The sequence below is a fragment of the Phoca vitulina genome, unplaced genomic scaffold (assembly GCF_004348235.1).
Source record: "Phoca vitulina isolate PV1807 unplaced genomic scaffold, GSC_HSeal_1.0 scaffold94, whole genome shotgun sequence".
Taxonomy (NCBI): Eukaryota; Metazoa; Chordata; class Mammalia; order Carnivora; family Phocidae; genus Phoca; species Phoca vitulina.
This window is the reverse complement of record NW_022589797.1, coordinates 2,111,954-2,133,982: the sequence shown is the minus strand read 5'-3', so window position 1 is coordinate 2,133,982 and position 22,029 is coordinate 2,111,954. Positions and strand designations below refer to the sequence as shown.

General features: G+C 46.0%; 1 protein-coding gene across 3 annotated transcripts; it reads left to right on the top strand.

Moving 5' to 3' along the window:
- Nucleotides 1-616: 616 nt before the first annotated feature.
- DNAJB5 (DnaJ heat shock protein family (Hsp40) member B5) lies at nucleotides 617-10,991 on the top strand. Of its 3 annotated transcripts, XM_032396878.1 has the most exons (5): nucleotides 617-755; nucleotides 1,605-1,749; nucleotides 4,107-4,351; nucleotides 7,497-8,098; nucleotides 8,230-10,990. In XM_032396878.1, exons 2-5 carry the CDS (start codon nucleotides 1,682-1,684, stop codon nucleotides 8,461-8,463), a joined length of 1,149 nt encoding a protein of 382 aa, XP_032252769.1. In that variant the 5' UTR covers nucleotides 617-755; nucleotides 1,605-1,681; the 3' UTR covers nucleotides 8,464-10,990. The 3 variants fall into 3 exon arrangements, with proteins under 3 accessions (XP_032252769.1, XP_032252770.1, XP_032252771.1); XM_032396879.1 differs by lacking the exon at nucleotides 617-755 and having other exon boundaries at nucleotides 1,115-1,749; XM_032396880.1 differs by lacking the exons at nucleotides 617-755; nucleotides 1,605-1,749 and adding an exon at nucleotides 1,116-1,548 and having other exon boundaries at nucleotides 8,230-10,991.
- Nucleotides 10,992-22,029: the final 11,038 nt, after the last annotated feature.

Below are 22,029 nucleotides of genomic sequence, written 5' to 3'. Positions count from 1 at the left end.
GTAAAGCTGAATCAGGTCTAAGCTGAATCAGGTCTGGTCGAGGTCAGTCCACAGCTCCGATGGAAGACAGGTAAGAAGGGGTGACCTTTTGACCCTGGTCGAGGGACTACACCTCGCAAAGCGCACTATTCTCTCCCCTACCCTCCTAAATGAAGAAAGGAAAGAATGCCCAGAGTCACCGCCAACTGGTAGGCAGTTTTCCTTTAAGGCTGCCTTTGACGTTACACAGGTTCCAGAAGGTTCTCCCGGGATTCGAGCGGTGGCCAGTACGTCCCACCTTCTCAAACCCGAGATTGGACTAATATAGTTGCCCCCAGTCTCGAGTCTGAGCCCCACAGACCAACCAATAAAATCAAAGGGCGCGTAGAGTTGCCGCCCTCTGTCCCTTTCACCAATGACACGACGAGCTAGCGAAGAGGTGTGGTTGACTGATCCCAGAGTGCACCAATCAGACCGACACCAATCACTGCCCGGAATGTGTGCGCGTGTGGCCGGGTGACAGGGGCGGAGAATGGGCGGCTATCACCAAGGCACTCGTTGAAGACTGTCCAATTACAGCGGAGGGTGAGCTGAGTGACGGGCAAGCCGCGCAATGGGCGGCGCGGAGGCGGAGCCGTGGGGGCGGGTTCCCCGGCCCGCTGTCTGCGGCCGGCGGGCAGGCGACTCCTGTCCCAAGTGGAGGCGGCGGAGCCGGAGCCAGGGGAGGGGGCAGCGGCTGTCTGACGGACCGCGGTGGCGCCCGCAGCTCCTCACTGGTGAGGGCACCGAGCCAGGACTCAGGGGTCCCGGGAGCGGGGGCGTCGCGGAGCCAGGGGTCCTGGTGTAGGGGGTGGGTGAGATGGGGGGGGCGCTGGGACACTGAAGGCCCATCGTTTCTTCTGCCGTGGTGGTGCGGGGACTGGGGTCTGCAAGGTGCTCGATGTCTGCGACCCTCTAACAGGGGGCAGCCAGCGTCCGAGCTGGGGGGGGAGGGTCGGGCCGGGTCGGATTGGGTTCCGCGGGCGGAGGCGTTTCTGAGCCAGCCCAGCCTGTCAGCGTCGGTGACATCACCGACCACCCTCCCCCGCCCGAGCCCCCTCCCCTCCCTTCCCCTCCTCTCCTCGCCGCGCCTTTTGTCCCGGGCGAGCTCGGCTCTGCCCCGCCCCTCCCCGCCCATCTGCGAGGGAGGAGACTCCGGGTCAGTGACTTCATTGAGTAGGTTCTTGGGGATTGGGGTCGGATCCTCCCCGGAGAGAGAGACCAGAGGAACTCACTGCCTCTCAGGCCCTCACAATCACACCTGCCACAGGTACACAGGCTGCCACTCGCAAGCACACGCTTGCCACTGCCAGCCTTACTGTCACACTGCCATACAGCCATTCATACAGACATTGCTGCACCTGAGAGTAGGTGGCCGCTGGACCCTATTCCTTCACTCTCCACACCTGGGGATCAGGTCTAGCTCCTGCTGCACCGGACAGGCCTTGCTGGGCAAGTGCCTCTGAGAACCCGAGGAGGTGACTTCCTGAGCTGCAGCTTTCCAAGCAGGCTCCAGCGGAGCGATCAGAGGTGAGGGGCTGGGCTGGGCATGTTTAAGCGCACAGTGCTCTCCTGCCCATCCCCAGCAGCACCCCCACTACAGGCCCGAGGAGCTTTCCGGAGCTTCCCACACTTCTGGGGAGAAGACTTCTTAGCCAGCTTGATGTTTAAAATTCAGCTGGAGCCCTTAAAACTTCGAGCGTGGACGCTGAATGGGTTTGTAAAGTTCCGGTAAGTCCCTCTGGAGAAGGGCACTCATATCCCTACCACGTCAAATTCTCCACATCACATCCCCCTTCATTGCCTACCATATCATCCTCATCTCATCCCCATTACATGTAAGAACCCTCCTTCTACCTCACCCTTACATTTGAATGAACTACCCCTTGTCATTCATCTCCTATACCAAACCCTTCAGGCATCCATCCATTTTCCAGACATCTTCTCTAGTATTTCAACTCTCTACATCTCTCCCTTTCAACCCATTGGTAACCCATTTTCCACCTCAGTCGTTTCCATTTGTCATCCCTTGTCTCCTTCCACCAGTAGTTCATTTTCTGTATCAACCATCCCCCCTTCCTATACAGGCCTTCTTGTTATTTCTCATTTTTCATTCCTGCCTCTACATGAACATCCTCTTCATTCTTCTCCATCCAAGGCAGTGCCATGCCATGGGGCTCCTTTGTCATTCCAACACGTGGCTTGTGGGTATGGGGAGGGAGGGAGAGAGGGAGGAAAGGAGGAGGAAAAAGGCAATTCCTGAAAGAGCTTGCCCTGTGTCTGTGGAGACAAGAGAATTGTAGGTCTAGAACGGTTATCAGGTGAGTGCCAGGAAGGAAGCTGGCCTGATGAGGAGGTAATACAGGGACAGCAAGAGGAGGGTGGGAGCATTGGCAAGCTGTTCCACTTGCGCTCTGCCTAGAAGCTGCTATGGTTCTCTGGGGGCACCCTCTTGGTGTACTAGGGTTCCTTCCCAGTCCTGGGGTGGCGGGGAGAAGGTGTGCGCTGAGGCAGAGATGGCAGACCACCCCCAGTTCCCTCTCAGACGGCTTTTACCATTGCTTCCGAAAATGGCTGCCCACCCCCAGATGCTCTTCTCTCACTCTTCCAACCCCAGCTTCCCCCACCAGGCGTGACATGCTGTTAGGGGGAGAAGGGGGAGTACCCGCCTTTATGGAGCCTTCTCTTCGTCAGAGTGAGGTGACTCCCAGAACCATGAGTCAACTCAGCCACCTGCAACAGGCCCTGTGGGGGCAGGAGCTAGGGCCATTGTCCCTGCCTTCCTGGGGCCTTAAGGCCTCCCCTTACCCATTACAGCCCTCACTCCTGCCAGGAAACCCTGTATACCTCACTGAAGCAGTCAGAGGCAGAAAAGCAGGCTTCAGTTGTGGCTGCCAGCCCAGGACATTGCTAGAAAGACTCTGGTTTTCTGGGCTTTGGTAGGGGTTGGCCAAGCCTCTGAAGGGCTAGAGAATGGCTTCTGGCCATCTCCCCGAAGAGCCCACCTACAGGAAAGTCCCCTTCCCTTCCTACCCACCATGTAGGCAGTGGTGAAGGGAAATTAGGGTGGAAGAATGTGAGCCCTATGTTTCTCCCTCACAAAACAAATACCCCTGCATCCAGCTTAGAAGGAACTATCAGAGGAGTGTGGGCCTGGCCCTGGGCCAGATCCTGAACCACTGGGCAGGTGAGAAGGAGGGATTGGTAGGGAAGGTATTAAGGAAATGGTGATTAGTGCCTAATTATTCTAACAACTAAGGTTAAGAAAGGGCCTATGCCCAGGATGCTTGTGTTCACTAACACTAGTGCTTAGGTGGCACAGACATTGTCTTCATACACATTTTGTGTGTAGACACTGGGAAATGAGTAAAGGGAACTATTGCCCTGGTTGGAGGAAGGACAGTGTCATCCCCCTGCTAATAAGGGAGTTAGAAACAGCAGTTTCCAAAGGCTGTGAGTCATCCTCTGATCTGAATCACACGTGAGGCTTAGCATCATCTGGACAACAAGGACAAGGAGGCCTGGGGTCTTCACTAGCAGAGAGGACTCCAGGCACCTACACCCTGACTCAGCCTGGCTGGCCAGGACAGCTGGCTAAAGACCCGGGCCTGTCCCTAGTCCTGGGCCACTGCCCCAGCTGCCCTTAGCCCGGGCACCATGCCTGAGGCATGGCGTAAAAGACCACGACGCTCAGGTGACCTCACCCAGTACACTGATCTTTGCCAGCTTCTGTGTGTGGGCCTGTCAGTCCATGGTGCCACCTCACGCAGCAGGGCCTCTCAGGGGTCCTCAGTCTGGCCCAAGGACCTGGGCCTTAGCCTAGCCCCTAGTAGGCCACAGCCCCCAGCTTCCTGCCGGGAAAATCCAGGAGCTGACGAAAGAATCACAGAATCCTAGAATGTCAGAGCTGGAAGAGATCATCTAGTCCAAACCTTTCATTTCACTGATGGGGAGACAGAGACCTACAGAACAGGCATGACCTGCTGAAAGTCACACAGTGAGTCACTTAGGGATCGCAAGATCATCAGGAGCAGGGCTGGGTCAGGAGGGAAGAGGGGCTTCAAGGACTGGCCCTGGGTTTCTTTCAGAAACAAGGAGACAAGTGCCGGTCCAGTGGCTGTGATGGGAAAGGATTATTACAAGATTCTTGGGATCCCATCGGGAGCCAACGAGGATGAGATCAAGAAAGCCTATCGGAAGATGGCCTTGAAGTACCACCCAGACAAGAACAAAGAACCCAATGCTGAGGAGAAGTTTAAGGAGATTGCAGAGGCCTATGATGTGCTGAGTGACCCTAAGAAACGGGGCCTGTATGACCAGTATGGGGAGGAAGGTAAGAGGGCAGTGCTCCAGCCTGATACTGGACCCCTGTCCTTGTCTGGGGTGCTGGGTAACCCAGTTCTCATAGCAGGCAACTGGAAGCTGAGGAGGGGGTGAGGGAGGCAAGTGTTCTCAGCACTGACACCCAGAGGAGAGAAGAGACCACCCACTACCCAGCCTTGGCTTACCATAGTTTTCCCTGCTTCTCTCTGCCTCTCTCTCTCCTCAAATTCAGGCCTTAGAGACATCTGAAGTCAGGAGCAGAGGCCTTCCCCCTCCTTCTTTTCCCTCCCAGCCTTATTAGTCCAGCCTGAAGTCCCTGCTGCTCCATTGGCTGATAGGGAAGGTTGGGGAAAAGGAGTGTGTGTGGCTTGGCGGTCTGAGGACAGAGCATTTACATTCATCAGCATAAAAGTCTGGCCCTTAAGCAGCCTGGGAATTAACCACTGGAACTCTGATATGGAGAGATGATCTTGCCCACCTCAAGCCAGCAGAATGGAGGGGGAGCTCTGCCTCCCTGAGGAAGTGGCAGGGATCCAAGGATGGCAGGGGAACTGCTGCTGGCCTCTTGCCCCCCTTCCTGAAGTAGCTGGTGGCCGCGCATGGGGTGGCAGGAAAGGCCCAAATAAAGCCTCTGAGAGGGCGGCCCCTCCCAGTACATCCCACAGGCATGATGTAGCTGCTAATTCTGGGCCTGCCCCTCAGGGCCGCCTGCCACCCGCCACCCGCCAGCCACAGGCACCTGTCAGGCTATATTAAGAGACGTTGCCACAGCTGAGGACTCTCCTTCCTAAGAGGAACTGTCCTTCCTGCCCAACAGCATCTACCTTTCTTCCACATTCTCCTCCTCACTCTCCCCACTCCAGCCTCAAAACTAGATAGGCTAATGATATGTACTGTACCTGCTACAGAGTAGATAGTAGATAAGTGCTCAAAAGAATGTTCTTTTCCTCTCCTCCTTGCTTTGTGTCTCTGTGCACCCCAGTCCTCCCAACCCCCTCTTCTCATTCTCCGTGCCACTAGTTCCTTCAGTTTTTCCCTGCTCACCTACTAGACTTGCCAGCTCCCAGATTCACAGACATCTGCTGGAATCCCCAGTGTTCTCTCAGCTAAGACATTTTTCTCCCTGGGATGGAGGGGTGGGAAGAGGGAAGCAGTGCACACACCATGCCACCGTGTGACCTGTCTAGGAATTGCACTCTTTTCTCCATTTGGCCTCACCTTTGTTAGCTGGAGAGCTACCCAGAAACTTCACTCCTCCTGCATGACCAAGCCTAAGTGAAGGACAAAGCTCAGCCTCTAGGCCCAGACACTGGGTTCTACTGTCGATCTACATCCCAGGAGGTCTCCAAAGAATGCAGCACAGCCTTAAGGAGAAACCCGGGGCCTGGGGAAGGAGAAGCAGCCTTGAAAATGTGGGTTATATTTCTGTCTGCCCTGCCCCCTCCCCAACAGCCAGCCAGCAGAAGTGTGCACAGACTCTCTGCACAAGCCTGGCTGGGAACAAGTTGTTCCCAGCTTGAAAAAGGGGGTGGCAGTGGTACAACAGGGATCCCTACAGAGAAGTTTCCCCTCCTGTTGTTACCAGTCCAACCTCCCTCTCTCACTGAGCTCCGCCAAGCTTCTTGAACTCACCTAATAATCAGACCCTCAATAAAAGGAAAGAACAGACCCCGAGTCTCAGGGGAGGGATGAAGAGGCAGCTGCCACAAGTCTCTGAACTGCCTGCCACTTGGCCTCTCTAATGCAACCCATATCTGTCCTTGGGGTCCCAGGAAATAAGAGGCTAATTTAATTTAGTCTTAGACTTCCACAACGAATTGAAATTCAAGATAAAAAGCCTCAAAGCAAAGAGTCCCTTCCCCTAGCCTGCACCCCACCCGAGTCTACACATTCTAGATCATTTCTCAGTGTTAACCCCCTCCCTCACTCCTCACCCCATCACCACCACTACCATCCCCCCATGAAGGCTGCCTCCAGCAATCTGAGTTCCTTAGACAGGACCTGACTGGTGAGAGAGCAGCTAGGGCCATGACCCGCAATGTGCCAGCGTATTCATGCATTTTGGTTGCTCTGACATCAGGTATGGGGTGTGCGGCTTGGTGTTGTACAAGTCCAAGAAGCTCTATTCCTATTTGTATTCTATGTCTGTCCAGTGCATCAATGGCACCCTGGAGTTGTACAATACCATGAGCTCTGAGTGTGGAAACAAAGCATTTGAAAACTTTCTAGAGAAAAAGCTCCTTGGGGCACCTGGGTGGCTCAGTCGGTTAAGTATCTGACTTCAGCTCCAGTCATGATCTCAGGGGTCCTGGGATCAAGACCCCTCGTCCAGCCCCCTCATCCAGCCCCTGCGTGTCCAGCCCCTGTGCCCAGTTCCCCCACCCTACCGTAGGGCTCTCTGGTCAGCAGGGAATCTGCTTGTCCCTCTCCCTCTGCCCCTCGCACCCCCCATCATGGGTGCACACTCTCGCTCATATAAATAAATAAAATCTTTGGAAAAAAAGAAAAATAAACAAAAATAAAAATAAAATTAAATAAAAAGAAAGAAACAGCTCCTCATCTCCAAGCCAATGAGCTTTCCTGCTTTTTTGGGCCCTCCTGATTTCCCATTTGGATAGGAGTCAGGAAAAAGGGGAACTACACTAGAAGCACAATGAGAGTGGGCTTCCTCCTGGACTGTATCTCCACCTTATTTGGGACAGGTCACTTACTAGCTTCCTGTATAGTTAAATCCTATCCAGTTGCCTCTTGCTCTGTGTGTCTTGGGAGATAAAGATTTGGGAGTCAGGTATGACTGTAATGTGATCCCAGGCCAGCCACTCAAGGCTTTGTGAGACATCTTTGGGTCATGGGGACATGGAAGAGACTACAGGACTGGAAGTCCTATCCTCCAAGTCTTCTAGCCTTGGCTTTTCTACCTCTTGGGTAACTCAGCCTCTTTGAGCCTCATGATGCACTTTATTATTAAACTTATAATTAAGAATAGAAATTAATCTTGTCAGAGACTTTTCTTACTCTATTTCGCCAGCCCTCTCTATGGGAGTTAAAGGTGGCTTCTTTCTCTAGGCCCATGAACTAGGAGCTAGAGGTCAGGGGGTGGAGATTGGGATGGGGCCAGGACCAGCCACACTATCCCTAACTTCTCCTCCCTCCAGGCCTGAAGACCGGCGGTGGTTCATCGGGTGGCTCCAGTGGCTCCTTTCACTACACCTTTCATGGGGATCCCCATGCCACCTTTGCCTCCTTCTTTGGTGGCTCCAACCCCTTCGATATCTTCTTTGCCAGCAGCCGGTCCACTAGACCCTTCAGTGGCTTTGACCCAGATGACATGGATGTGGATGAAGATGAGGATCCATTTGGCGCCTTTGGCCGCTTTGGCTTCAATGGGCTGAGTAGGGGTCCAAGGCGAGCCCCAGAACCATTGTACCCTCGGCGCAAGGTACAAGACCCACCTGTGGTGCATGAGCTGCGGGTGTCCCTCGAGGAGATCTACCACGGCTCCACCAAGCGCATGAAGATCACAAGGCGGCGCCTCAATCCTGATGGGCGAACTGTGCGCACCGAGGACAAGATCCTGCACATTGTCATCAAGCGTGGCTGGAAGGAAGGCACCAAGATCACCTTTCCCAAAGAGGGTGATGCCACACCTGACAACATCCCTGCTGACATCGTCTTTGTGCTCAAAGACAAGCCCCATGCACACTTCCGTCGAGACGGCACCAACGTGCTCTACAGTGCCCTGATTAGCCTCAAGGAGGTAGGGCCTGGGTCAGGTTGTGTGTGTGTTGGGAAGGGGAGGAAAAATGGGCACATTCTTCCCTCACTTCAATCTTTTCCTCCCTTCCCACTCTACCCCACCTTTTCCTCACTCTGCCTCATTTTCCCCAGGCGCTGTGTGGCTGCACTGTGAACATTCCCACTATCGATGGCCGGGTGATCCCATTACCGTGCAATGATGTCATCAAGCCAGGCACCGTGAAGAGACTCCGTGGGGAGGGCCTTCCCTTCCCCAAAGTGCCCACCCAGCGAGGAGACCTCATTGTCGAGTTCAAAGTTCGCTTCCCAGACAGATTAACACCACAGACACGACAGATCCTTAAGCAGCACCTACCCTGTTCCTAGGCTCTGCCCCAGCCAGCCCAGAGTCTACCACAGCAATACCCCCTACACTCACCCCACTCAATGTGCACCCAGCTTGATGTCCACTGGACACTGGCAACTTTTTCTAAAATGAAAAAAAAAAAAAAAAAAAGCCACTGGATTTTCAGGAAAATGTTCCTGTCCCTGACCCCTTTCAGAGCTGGGCTGCCTTGGGGAAGTGGGTGGGAGGTGGGGAGAGCTAGCCCAGGCCAGGGGTCAATTTTCATGTCACTAGCTTTGAATCCAGTTCCCATGACAGTGGCTGGAGAGTGACCTGAGTGCTACTTGAAGATACAGAGATTCCCTGTCTATGCCTGTAAATAGCATGTCCTCTTTCCCCTCTCAGCTTTGCTAATACCTCTCCTCTCCCTTCTCTTCAGCTTCCTCCTACTGGGGGACAAAGAAGATAGAAAGGACACTGCTTCCCCACCCCTGCCTCACCCCTAGGTCCACAGTGTCTAAGGTTAATGCACACATATTCATGCACACAAAGCACTCACCTAGAGCTATTTGTGCCTCTGCGGAGTTGAGATAGGAAGGGAAGGTCCGTAACCCATGAACCGGGCCACTGAGCACGAGACACTTTTCATTTGGGGCAGGAAGGTGAACAGGGCCCTTGGCAGCCTTCCTGAGAGCTCCCCTACCCAGATCCCACAGAGCTGAAAGTTCTGTCCTCCCTGCTGGTCTCAGGAGTGTGCAAGGGTGGAGGGAGGGGAAGAGGGCCTGCTAGTATTAAGGCTAAGACGTAGGGGGCAGGGTCCATCTCCCAGCCTTCAGCAGGAAGGGAAAGGGCTTTGGGGTCAGGTGGCAGCTATTCCCCACCAAGAGATTCAGGGTCACAGGTTTCTCCCCACACCTCTGAACTCAGGGCCTAGCCACCCCCAAACTTCCAAATCCCATTTGTGATATGTGAAGCTACTTAATTTCTTACCCTTCATGGAGGCTGCGTGGGAGAATTTCCAGCCCTTTGATGCCTGTGTGACCCCACCCCACTCCCACAGTTGTATCAAGGTCAAATAGTGAAGAAGCTAGGGGAAGACGGCTTTAGCCAGGTCCTGGGGTGGGGTCTTTAGGTTTTCTCACTTTGACAAGCCCCTGAATGTTTTTATAGTAGTTTTTTTGTATTTTTTTGTAATGACAGTATTATGAAAAAAAATAAAGTATTTTAAAAATAAGGCATCTGAGCAGGAGCAATGAACCTGGGATGGGGGCAGGTGTGAAGTACCACTCAACTTCCTTCCAGGGCCCTGGTCACCTCTGAGAAATCCAGGCAGTCCCTCAATATAAGATGACATGGACTCCTTCCTTCCTCTAAGCCTGGGCTCCTGGGATTTCTAAAACATATACCCCAAACACAGCAGAGACAGAAGATACTACTCAACTATTAGAAGAAACAAATCTATTCAGAAGGAATAAATATACTTGGTTATGAGAAATAGAGACTATCCTCTTTGAAGGATGTGCTAGCATGGGAACTAATAGATTTTCTCTACATGGACTGGAATTTTCCTTTGAGAAAAATGTTCCTCCTAGGAGGGGATGAAGGAGGACTTTCTGGCTAACTAGAAGAGATAGATGTCCAAAGTCAGATCCTGGGGCAGTGGAAGAGCGGCTAGAGGTACCTGGCTGGCATCTTTGGCCCATGCTGGTAGGGCCTGGCTGGGGATGCAGGCTCCCTGGAAGGCATGAACACTGTTGCTGATCCTTAAATCTTACAATTTTCTTGGGATTTCTGTCCTTGTCTCTGAACTACTTATCCCTGCTGAGACAACTCTGATCCTCAGGGCCTGCATGTGGCCTGCACGATGCACTTGTCACTTTCCTTGGATCTGGGTACGGGGGAGCCATGTAGTCGCAGGAATGCCCATCTGCAGGCTATGCCTGGGCCTGGACTTCCTCCTGATACTGACTTTCTTCCATGCCTGAGCCCCAGATTCTTCTTCAAGATCAAGCCCACAAGAACCATGCTCTCCTAAGCTTCAGTGTCCATGGTCCCATCACCTGGGCCTAGGCTCCATACAGAGGCTAACACCAGCTAAGCTTTAACAGGGAACTTCTGCCCTTGCCTTTTCTCCTGGGACAATACCAGTGAAAATGCTTCTCATCTTTTTACCTAAGGTACTTTTGGGAGGAGACTGTTCCTTCCGCTGCAGAAACCAAGGGGTCTTGCTCACAAAGGTGTCTGCAAATTTCCTGCCCTGGGCAGGTAGATCCCCAATCCTGCATCTGCTACTCCATGCTTTCTTGTTTTGGGTCCCCTAGGTTGTCCCTATTCACCTGGGGCTAAATTATTGTCCTGGCTCTTTCCTGAGGCCTGAAGCTTTGGTCTGCTGAGCCAGACTACTTCCTCTGGCTGCAGTGGGTACATATAAGACCTGGGAAACTGTTGTATCTCCCCTGAGCACTGTCTGGGGATGAGCCTATGAGTCCTTAGAAGCCAGGCTATCTGAGGCCAGGGGCGCTCCCATGAGAAAGACCTGAAGCTGGCTCTGCAGCTCTACCTGCAATTTGAGCCTTTCCCATCTTAGAGGTTGCATGGGGGATTTGTGGTCATTTAACACCTGTGTAACCCTCTACACACACACACACACACACACACACACACACACCCCTACATAAAAGTCAAGATAGTAAAAGAGCTAAGGGGAAGACTATTTCAGCCAGGTCCTGGGCAGTGGGGTCTTAACTCACTTTGAGAAGCCCCTGAATCCTTTTATAGTAGTGTCTGCATGTGTGTGTGTGTATAATTTTTTAATGACAGTACTATGACCTCATTTGCCCATTTGTAATGACAGTAACATGTTTTTTAAGGCTTGGCCATCCTGAATCTTGGGCAACCATCACTCTTGGTGGTAGGGGCCATTCCTTGGTCATTGGAGCTCCTTGACCACTCAGATAGCCATTTAGCTTCTGGGCATCTCCCAGCTCACTGACTCTCAGAACATCTTCCAATTGTGACTTAACAGATGGAGTCTTCTTGGACTTCACTATCTCCCTAGACTATTTGACCCTTGAAGGAATCCCTAAATTAATCTCCAATATCCTTTTCCTAAAGTGGAAACTCCAAGAAGATGCTCCCCTCTGTGGCCATACCCTCCAAACACTCCTCCTCTGTTCTCTGCCTCTGCGGTACTGCTCCTCCATGGCTGGAGTATGGGTACACAACTCCACTCTTATCCCTTGGGTCATGTCCTGCCATCACTTGGAAGTGACTCTGGACTGCCTCTCGTGTCCCCCATGCACTTGCATTCTTCCATGATTTGTCCAGGATGATGGGCAAAAGTTTGTCTGCTCTTCTTCTTGGACTGAGGGTCCTATGTGAACCACGACCAGCATCTCAGGGTCCTCTGGCTTCCTTGCTCACAGCTGAGGGAGGACGGAAAGAACTATCCAGGGTAGGGACTGAATTTTTTGTGATCAGCCTGTCCTCTAATCTACATAATGGTTTCTTTCAAAGAGCTAAGCAAACTTGGCTTAGCCATTCCTAAAACATGAGTGGCTGAGAGAGAAAAGTGGACCAGGGAAGAAACCATGATTGGGTCTCTATTAACGTAACAGTTTTATGGATTCAAGGACCTGGTGAGGTAAGTTCTACCTCTGCCACACCCAAAACTATATAACCTGGGCTTCCTAGTGCTCAGCTAATGCCTACTTAGATCAAGGAACGGAAGATACCTTCCAAGAGGTATTCAGGCAGTGTTCCTAAGTCATTGAGGGTACCAAATTTCCAGTTTCCAAGCAGCTATAAGACTTCCCAGGAGGGGGCAAATGTATAATTGGCAGCAAGCCATGAACAATACACACCTATAGGGATCCCACTGTGATAGACTTGCCCCAGCTTCCTGTCCAAGTAAACCAATGGATTTTCCAGTTGCTTCCAATTTAGGTTCTCTTTTGAACACATCGATAAGTCATTTTCTGACCAATTCTCTGAGTGACTCAACAAGTCACTTTTTATCTCCTCTACAGAATCAGCCCCCGAAGCCTTCACTAGGAAGCTTTCTGAATTCCTTGATGGTAATAATTCTGTGATAGGTCTTTTCTCAGACTATGCCTCAGACTCTTCCCTTGGTCATTCCCTAACTGGAACTTTGCAGGCCCCTCACATAGAAACTTCCTGGTGTCACAATCCAATCTTCCTTAGATCCTTGCTGCTTTGGCTTATAAACACAGAAGGCTGTGAAAGCCTATGATTATTCTTTAGCTGAGATTTGTCTGTTGGTTGCCATGAGGCTGCATCAATACCAGAGACTCTTGGATTATGCAAGCTAAGACCCACCAGTGTCACATGGACTCTTTCAAAGGTGGTGCACTCAAGTTGGTTCCAAATATTATTGCTTATAGGAAATTCTCTAGGAAGAATGGAAACTGGCACATAGGCCTGGGAGGCCAGGCTATACTGAAAAAGATTAAAACTCACAAATTTTCAAGCCACTTCTGTAACAGGTATTAAATTTCATTTGAGGTAAGAGATTGTACCACATGCTGGGTTCTAGGAAAGGATGATACCCCAGAGATCCTAATCTGGCTGGAAAAGAAGGTTGTAGGAGTGGGAGCAAGGGTTGAAGTTTGGCCTAAGGTAGGGGCTGGTAATGAAGCAGGGCTCAGGGCTGGGGGAGCACTGGGGAACCTTTAGCCTGAATTTAAGCTGAGGGGTGGAGGAGCGGGCATTAGAAATTATACTGCAGGTGTGCCTGGGTAGCTCAGTCAGTTGAGCATCTGGTTCTTGGTTTTGGCTCAAGTCATAATCTCAGGGTCATGGGATCAGGCCCCACATTGGGCAACACACTCAGCATGTAGCCTGGTTATCCCTCTCCCTCTGCTCCTCTCCCGCTCTCTTTCTCTCTCTCAAATAAATAAATAAAATCTTAAAAAAAGAAAGAAAGAGGGATGCCTGGGTGGCTCAGTCAGTTAAGCGTCTGCCTTTGGCTCGGGTCATGATCCCAGGGTCCTGGGATCGAGTCCCACATCGGGCTCCCTGCTCAGCGGGGAGCCTGCTTCTCCCTCTGCCTGCTGCTCCCCCTGTTTGTGCTCTCTCTCTCTGACAAATAAATAAATAAAATCTTAAAAAAAATAAAGAAGAAAGAAAGAAAGAAAGAAAGAAAGAAAGAAAGAAAGAAAGAAATTATACTGCATAAAACAAAGGAGACTCTAGTGAGGAACAACCACCAGAAACCAGGACAGTAGCCACAAGGGACTCACTGTGCAGAAAGAGGAGCCCTAAGAGAGCTGCCTCCATCTACATTGCAATGGTCTCCCCAGATTTGAAAATGTGGGAGCTGCTGAAGACTGCAGTTGCTCTTGTTTATCTTCAGTGTTCCACAATGTTTGGGAGCCTATGGTGTCCTGCATGTCAGCAAGTGACTCAAAAATAGTCTCAGAAGAGTATAAACACATATCCCCTTAGCAAAAACTAGGAGACTCATTGGTTCCAATGATTTAATGAAACCTCTATCCAATCATTAACTGACCACTAAGCTAACAAAGCAGAGACTTGAGTGGCCACACACAACAAAGAATATAGACTTGACAGAATTAGTTTAGAAGAGTCACTATGCAAACAACAGCAACAAGAAACTCTGGAGAGAATCTGATTCCTAGACTTGCCACATTGCATTATTTAAAATGTCCCAATTTTCGGGGCGCCTGGGTGGCTCAGTTGTTAAGCGTCTGCCTTCGGCTCAGGTCATGATTCCAGGTCCTGGGATCGAGCCCCACATCGGGCTCCCTGCTCCGCGGGAAGCCTGCTTCTCCCTCTCCCACTCCCCCTGCTTGTGTTCCCTCTCTCGCTGTATCTCTCTCTCTGTCAAATAAATAAATAAAATCTTTTAAAAAAATAAAAAATAAAAAATAAATAAAATAAAATGTCCCAATTTTCAACAAAAACTACAAAACATGCAAAGAAACAAAAAAAGTTTGGCCCATACACATACACAGGGGAAAAACAGCAATCAATAAATAATGACCCCAAGGAAGCCCAGACATTGAACTTACTAGACAAAGACTTTAAGTCACCTGTTTAAAATAAGTTCAAAGTAAAGAAAACTATGTCTAAAAAAACTAGTAGAAAGTATGAAAACAATGACTTGCCAAATAGATATTATCAATAAGGAGACAGAAATTACTTTAAAAAATATAACCAAATAGAAATTCTGGAGTTGAAAAGCACAATAACTGAAATGAAAATTTCAAAGAAGTTCAAGAGCAGATCTGAGAAGGTAGAAGAAAAATCAATGAATTTAAAGATAAATTAATTGAGATTATGCAACGTGAGGAGCAGAAAAAAATAATGAAGAAAAATGAACAGAGCCTAGGGGACTTGTGGGACACCATCAAGAATAACAATATACAAATAATAGGAAATCCAGAAAGAAGGGAGAGAGAAAAAGGGGCAGAAATGATATCTGGAGAAACAATGGCCCAAAACTACCCATGCTGACTGAAAGACTAGTCTATACATCCAAGAAGCTCAACAAATTCCAAACAGGACAAACATACAGAGATCCACACTTACACACATCATCATCAAACTGTCAAAAGACAAAACAAAGGGCGCCTGGGTGGCTCAGTTGGTTGAGCGACTGCCTTCGGCTCAGGTCATGATCCTGGAGTCCCTGGATCGAGTCCCGCATCGGGCTCCCTGCTCGGCGGGGAGTCTGCTTCTCTCTCTGACCCTAACCCCTCTCATGTGCTCTCTCTCATTCTCTCTCTCTCAAATAAATAAATAAAAAAAAATCTTTAAAAAAAAAAAAAAAAAAAAAAAAGACAAAACAAAAAGGGAATCTTGAGAGAGGCAAGAGAAAAGTGAGTCATCATGTGCAAGGGATCCTCAATAAGATTTAACAGCTGATTTCTCATCAGAAGCCATGAAGGCCAGAAGGAATTGAATGACATACTCAAGTTTTGAAAGAAAAATTCTATACTCACCAAAACTATCCAACAAAAATGAAGGAGAAAACAAGACCAGATAAACAAAAACTGAGAATCCATTGCTAGCAAATCTTCCCTACAAAAAACAGTAATGGGAGTCCTTCAGGCTAAAATAAAATAAACTAGACAGTAACTCAAATCCACACAAAGAAATAAAGAGCACTGGTAAAGTAACTGCAAAGGAAAATATAAAAGATAGTATAAATGCATATTTATAACTTTTCTTCTTCTGATTTAAAAGATGCGTGCATAAAGCAATACTAATAAATCTGTGTTGATGAATGTATAATTCACCACAATGTATAAAGATGTAATTTGTATGCCTGTAAGAGCAAAAAGGAGGGAAAAGAAAATGAAACTAAATAGGAGCAAAGTTTATAGGAGCAAACTATATAGAAGCAAAGTAGATTGTCATAAATTAAGACTTATTAAGATAAAGATAAGATAAAATAAGATGAAGATAAGATTTACTGGGATAAATTAAATAATATAAATTATGATAATTATAATGCCCAGGGCAACCACTAAGAAAACAATTCAAGGGGCACCTGGGTGGCTCAGTCGGTTAAGTGTCTGCCTTCAGCTCAGGTCATGATCCCAGGGTCCTAGGACCGGGTCCAACATCGGGCTCCCTGCTCAGCAGGGAGTCTGCCTCTCCCCCTGCTTGTGCCCTCTGTCAAATAAATAAAGAAAATCTTTAAAAAAAATTCTTAAAAAAGAAAGCAATTCAAAAATATAGTACAAGAAACAACAAGGTCATTAAAATGGCATACCAGAAAATATCAATTTAACAAAAAAGGAGGCAATAATGGAGCAACTGAGAAACAAAAAAAGACATAAGATATATAAAACACTGACAGCAAAATTGTAGACATAAAACCTAGTATCAGTAATTACATTAAATATGAGTGAATTAAACTCTCCGATTAAAAGGCAAACACTGGAAAAATAGATTTAAAAATACATGACCCGGGGCGCCTGGGTGGCTCAGTTGTTAAGCATCTGCCTTCAGCTCAGGTCATGATCCCAGGGTCCTGGGATCCAGCCCTGTATCGGGCTCCCTGCTTGGCGGGAAGACTGCTTCTCCCTCTCCCACGCCCCTTGCTTGTGTTTCCTCTCACGCTGTCTCTCTCTCTGTGAAATAAATAAATAAAATCTTAAAAAAAAAAAAAAATGACCCAACTATATGCTGTCTACAAGAGACACACTTTTGCATTTAAAGACACAAGCTAAAAGAAAGCTACAAAACAGCTATACTAATATCAGACAAAACAGACTTTAAAAGAAAAACTGTTGGGATGCCTGGATGGCTCAGTCAGGTGACTGTCGGACTCCTGATTTCGGCTCAGGTCATGATCTCAGGGTCATGATATTGAGCCCCAGGTCAGACTCTGTGCTCAGTGAGGAGTCTGCTTCTCTCCCTCTATCTCTCCCTCTCCCTCTGCCCCCCTCCACGCATGTGTGCACTCTCAAATAAATAAATCTTTTTAAAAAATAATAAATAAATAAAAGAAAAGTTGTTGGGGTGCCTAGGTGGCTCAGTCATTAAGTGTCTGCCTTCAGCTTGGGTCATGATCCCAGGGTCCTGGGATTGAGCCCCGCATCGGGCTCCCTGCTCAGCGGGGAGCCTGCTTCTCCCTCTCCACTCTCCCGGCTTGTGTTCCCTCTCTTGCTGTCTCTCTTTATGTCAAATAAATAAAATAAATCTTTAAAAAAAAAGAAAAAGAAAAAGAAAAACTGTTATAAGAAACAAAAAGGGGCATTTCATAATGATAAAAAATAAATCCATTAAGAAGATATAACAATTATAAACATATATGCTTCTAACAAAGAGCCTCAAATATATAAAGCAAAAAATGACATAACTGAAGGGAGAAATAGACAATTCATAAAAAATAATTGGAAATTTCAATACTCCACTTTCAGTAATATATAAAAACAACTATGCCAAAGATTAACAAGGAAATAGAAGACTTGAAAAACAGTACAAGTCAACTAGAACTAACAGACATCTATAGAGCATTTAATCCAATAATAACAAGATACACATTCTTTTCAAGCACACATGAAACATTCTCCAAGTTAGACCATAGGTTAAGCCTTAAAACAAGTATCAATAAGCTTAAGATAGATGAAATCATACCAAGTATGTTCTTTGATCACAACAGAATGAAATAAATCAATATGAGAAGGAAGTTTGGGAAAATTATAAATATGTAAAAATTAAACAACACACACCTAAATAACCAATGTATCAAAGAAAAAAAATCACAAGGGAAATCAGAAAATACTTAGAGGCTAATGAAAAAAAGATACCAAAACTTATGGGATGTAATGAAAGCAGTGTTCAGAGGGAAATTTATAGCTGTAAAAAACCACATTAAAAAAAAAATCTCAAATCAACAACCTGACTTTATATCTAAGAAGCTAGATAAAGAAGAGGAAAGTAAACCCAAAGCAAGCAGAAGGAAGAAAAAATAAATAATAGATCAGAAATAAATAAAACAGAGTTTAGAAAACAATATAAAAATCAATAAAACTAAAAATTGGTTGTTTGAAAAGATGAAAAAATACGAATCTTTAGTAAGATTGAGTAAGAAAAAAGAAGACTCAAATTACTAAAATCAGAAGTGAAAGTGGGGATAGTAGTACCAATCTTATGGCAATAAAAAGTATTAGAATACTATGAACAACTGTACATGAACAAATTAGATAAACTAGAAGAAAGGGATAAATTTCTTGAAACACACTGTGATAGTTAATTTCACATATCAGCATGACTAAACCATGGGGTGCCCAGATATTTGATCAAATATTATTCTGGGAGTTTTGGTTTTTTATTATTTTTTAAATTAAAAATTTTTTATTCTGGGAGTTTTTTGAGGATTTTCTTAAAATGTTTTATTTATCTATTTTAGAGAGAGAGCATGAGTGGGGAGGGGGAGAGGGGGAGGGAGAAAGAATCTGAAGCAGACTCCACATTGAGTGCAGAGCCCCACACAGGGCTCAATTCCACCACATAAGATCATGACCTGAGCTGAAATTAAGAGTCAGATGCTCAACCAATTGAACCATGCAGGCACCCCATTAAGTATGTTTTTTTGGATGAGATTAATATTTAATCAGTAGACTGAGTAAAGTAGATTTCCTTACCTAATGTAGGTGGGTGGGCCTCGTCCAATCAGTTGAAGGCCTGAATAGAATGAAAAGGCTGACCCTGCCCCAAGTGAGAGAGGTCTTCCTGCCTAAAAACCCTTGAGCTGGAACACCAGCTTTTCTCCTGCCTTCAGACTCTAAGTGAAACATCAGCTACTCCTGGGTCTCAAATCTGCCAGCCTTGGGACTGGAACTACATCATTGACATTCCTGGTTCTCAGGTCTTTGGACTTAAACTGGAACTAAAAAATCAGCTCTCCTGGGTCTCTAGCTTGCCAACTCACTCAGCAGATCTTGGGATTTGCCAGCCTCCATAATTGTGTGAGCCAATTCCTTATAATAAATAATATGTGTGTGTGTGTATACTATATATACATATATGTATGTATATATGTTTATGTATATGAATATGTATCCCACTGGTTCTGTTTTTCTGGTGAACCCTGACTAATACACACACATTACCTAAACTGTCTCAGAAAACAAAACAAAACAAACAAAACCACAGAAATCTCAACAGACCTATAACAAGAGATTGAATCAGTAATCAAAAACCTTCCAACAAAGAAGACCTAGAGATGGCCAACAGACACACGAAAAGATGCTCAACATCACTAATCATCAGGGAAATGCAAATTAAAACCACAATGAAATATCACTTTACAACTGTCAGAATGGCTGAAAATCAAAAACACAAGAAAAAACAATTGTTGGCAAGGATGTGGAGAAAAAGAAACCCTTGTGCAGCCACTGTGGAAAACAATTTGGAGGTTCCTCAAAAAATTAAAACTAGAAATACCATATGATCCAATAATTCCACTACTGGTATTTACCCAAAGAAAATGAAAACACTAATTCAAAAAGATATACATACCCCTATGTTTACTGAAGCATTATTTACAATAGCCAAGATATGGAAGTGACCCAAGTGTCCATCCATAGATGAATGGATAAAGAAGATGTGGTATGTATATATATATATAATAGAAAATTACTCAGCCAAATAACATTTGCAACAACATGGATGGACCTAGAGGATATAATGCTAAGTGAAATAAGTCAATCAGAGAAAGACAGATACCATATGACTTGATTTATATGTGGAATTTTAAAAATTAATTAATTTATTATTTGAGAGAGAGCGAGCAAATGCTGGGCGTGAGGGGCAGAAGGAGAGGGAGAGAGAAACTCAAGCAGACTCTGCACTGAGCGCAGAGCCCAATGTGGGGCTCAATCCCACAACCCCAAGATCATGACCTGAGCTGAAACCAAGAGTTGGAAACTTAACTGACTGTGCCACCCAAGCACCCCTTATATGTGGAATTTAAGAAACAAAACAAATGAACAAACAATGAAAAAAGGAGATTAAAAAAACAGACTCTTAAATATAGAAAATGAACTGGTGGTTGCCAGAGGGGAGGTGGGTGGGGAGGATGGGTGAAATAGGTGACGGGGATTAAGGATACACTTATCTTAATGAACACTGAGAAATGTACAGAATTGTCGGATCATTATATTGTATACCTGAAACTAATATAACACTGTATGTTAATTATACTTCATAAATAAATAATAAATAAATAACATTAACAAACAAACAAACAAAAACCTTCCAACAAAGAAAAGTTCTAGACCTGAAGGTTTCACCAGTGAATTCTATCAAACATTTAAAGAAGAATTAATACCGATATCAATCCTTCTTAAACTCTTCACAAAAACAAGGGAATACTTTCCAACTTATTCTATGAAGTCAGAATTACCCTGTTACTAAAGCCAGATAAAGAAAAGTTAGATTAGAAATAATAAAATTAGGGGCACCTGGGTGGCTCAGTCATTAAGCATCTGCCTTTGGCTCAGTTCATGATCCCAGGATCCTGGGATCAAGCCCTGTGTTGGGCTCTCTGCTCAGCGGAGAGCCTGCTTCTCCCTCTCCCACTCCCCCTGCTTGTGTTCCCTCTCTTGCTGTCTCTCTCTCTCTAGCAAATAAATAAAATATTTTTTTTAAAGAAAAAATAAATAATAAAATTAGAAATTCTAAATATAAGTTTATTCTAATAAGTTTAAATAATAAAATTAGATTAAGAAAAGAAAATTAAAGCTCAACATCCCTTATGAATATAGATGCAAAAATCCTCAACAAAATATTAGCAAATTGAACTCAACAGCACATTAAATTATTCCTCAAAACTAAGTGGGATTTGTTCCTGGAATGTAAGGGTAGTTCAACCTAAGAGAAACAACCAATGTAATACATGATCCTAGTAGAATAAATGGGGGAAACACATGATCATCTTGATACAGAAAAAGCATTTGACAAAATCCAACATTTTCATGATAAAAACAAAGAAAACAAGGAATAGAGGGAAAATTCCTCAACATAATAATGGGTATTTATGAAAAACCTACAGCTAGTATCATACTCCACAGTGAAAGACTGAAAATATTCCCCCTAAGATAGGGAACAAGACAAGGATGCCCACTTTAACCACTGCTACTCAACATTAAACTGGAAATTCCAGCCAGATTTATTAGATAAGAAAAAGAAACAGAAGCATCCAAATTGGAAAGAAAAAAGTGAAACTATCTCTACTCACAGATCACATGATCCTATATATAGAAAATCCCAAAGAAACCACAAGAGAACTAGTAGAGCTAAAAAATGAATTCAACAAAGTTACAGAGTACAAGATCACACAAAAATCAGTTGTTTCTCTCTGCACCACAAATGAACAATCCAAAAAGGAAATTAAGAAAGCACTTCCATTTATAATAGTATATAAAAGTACCAAATACTTAGGAATATATCTAACCAAGGAGCTGAAGACATTGCTGAAAGAAATTAAAGAAGAGCTAAATAAATGGAAAGATATCCCATGTTCATGGACAGGAAGACTTAACATTGTTAAGATGTCAACATTAGAGAACACAGGCAGCAACCTCTTCGACCTCAGCCGCAGCAACTTCTTCCTAGAAACATCGCCAAAGGCAAGGGAAGCAAGGGCAAAAATGAACTATTGGGACTTCATCAAGATCAAAAGCTTTTGCAAAGCAAAGGAAACAGTCAACAAAACCAAAAGACAACTGACAGAATGGGAGAAGATATTTGCAAATGACATATCAGATAAAGGGCTAGTATCCAAAATCTATAAAGAACTCATCAAACTCAACACCAAAAGAACAAAGAATCCAATCAAGAAATGGGCAGAAGACATGAACAGACATTTTTCCAAAGAAGACATCCAAATGGCCAACAGACACATGAAAAAGTGTTCAATATCGCTCGGCATCAGGGAAATCCAAATCAAAACCTCAATGAGATACCACCTCACACCAGTCAGAATGGCTAAAATTAACAAGTCAGGAAATGACAGATGTTGGCGGGGATGCGGAGAAAGGGGAACCCTCCTACACTGTTGGTGGGAATGCAAGCTGGTGCAGCCACTCTGGAAAACAGTATGGAGG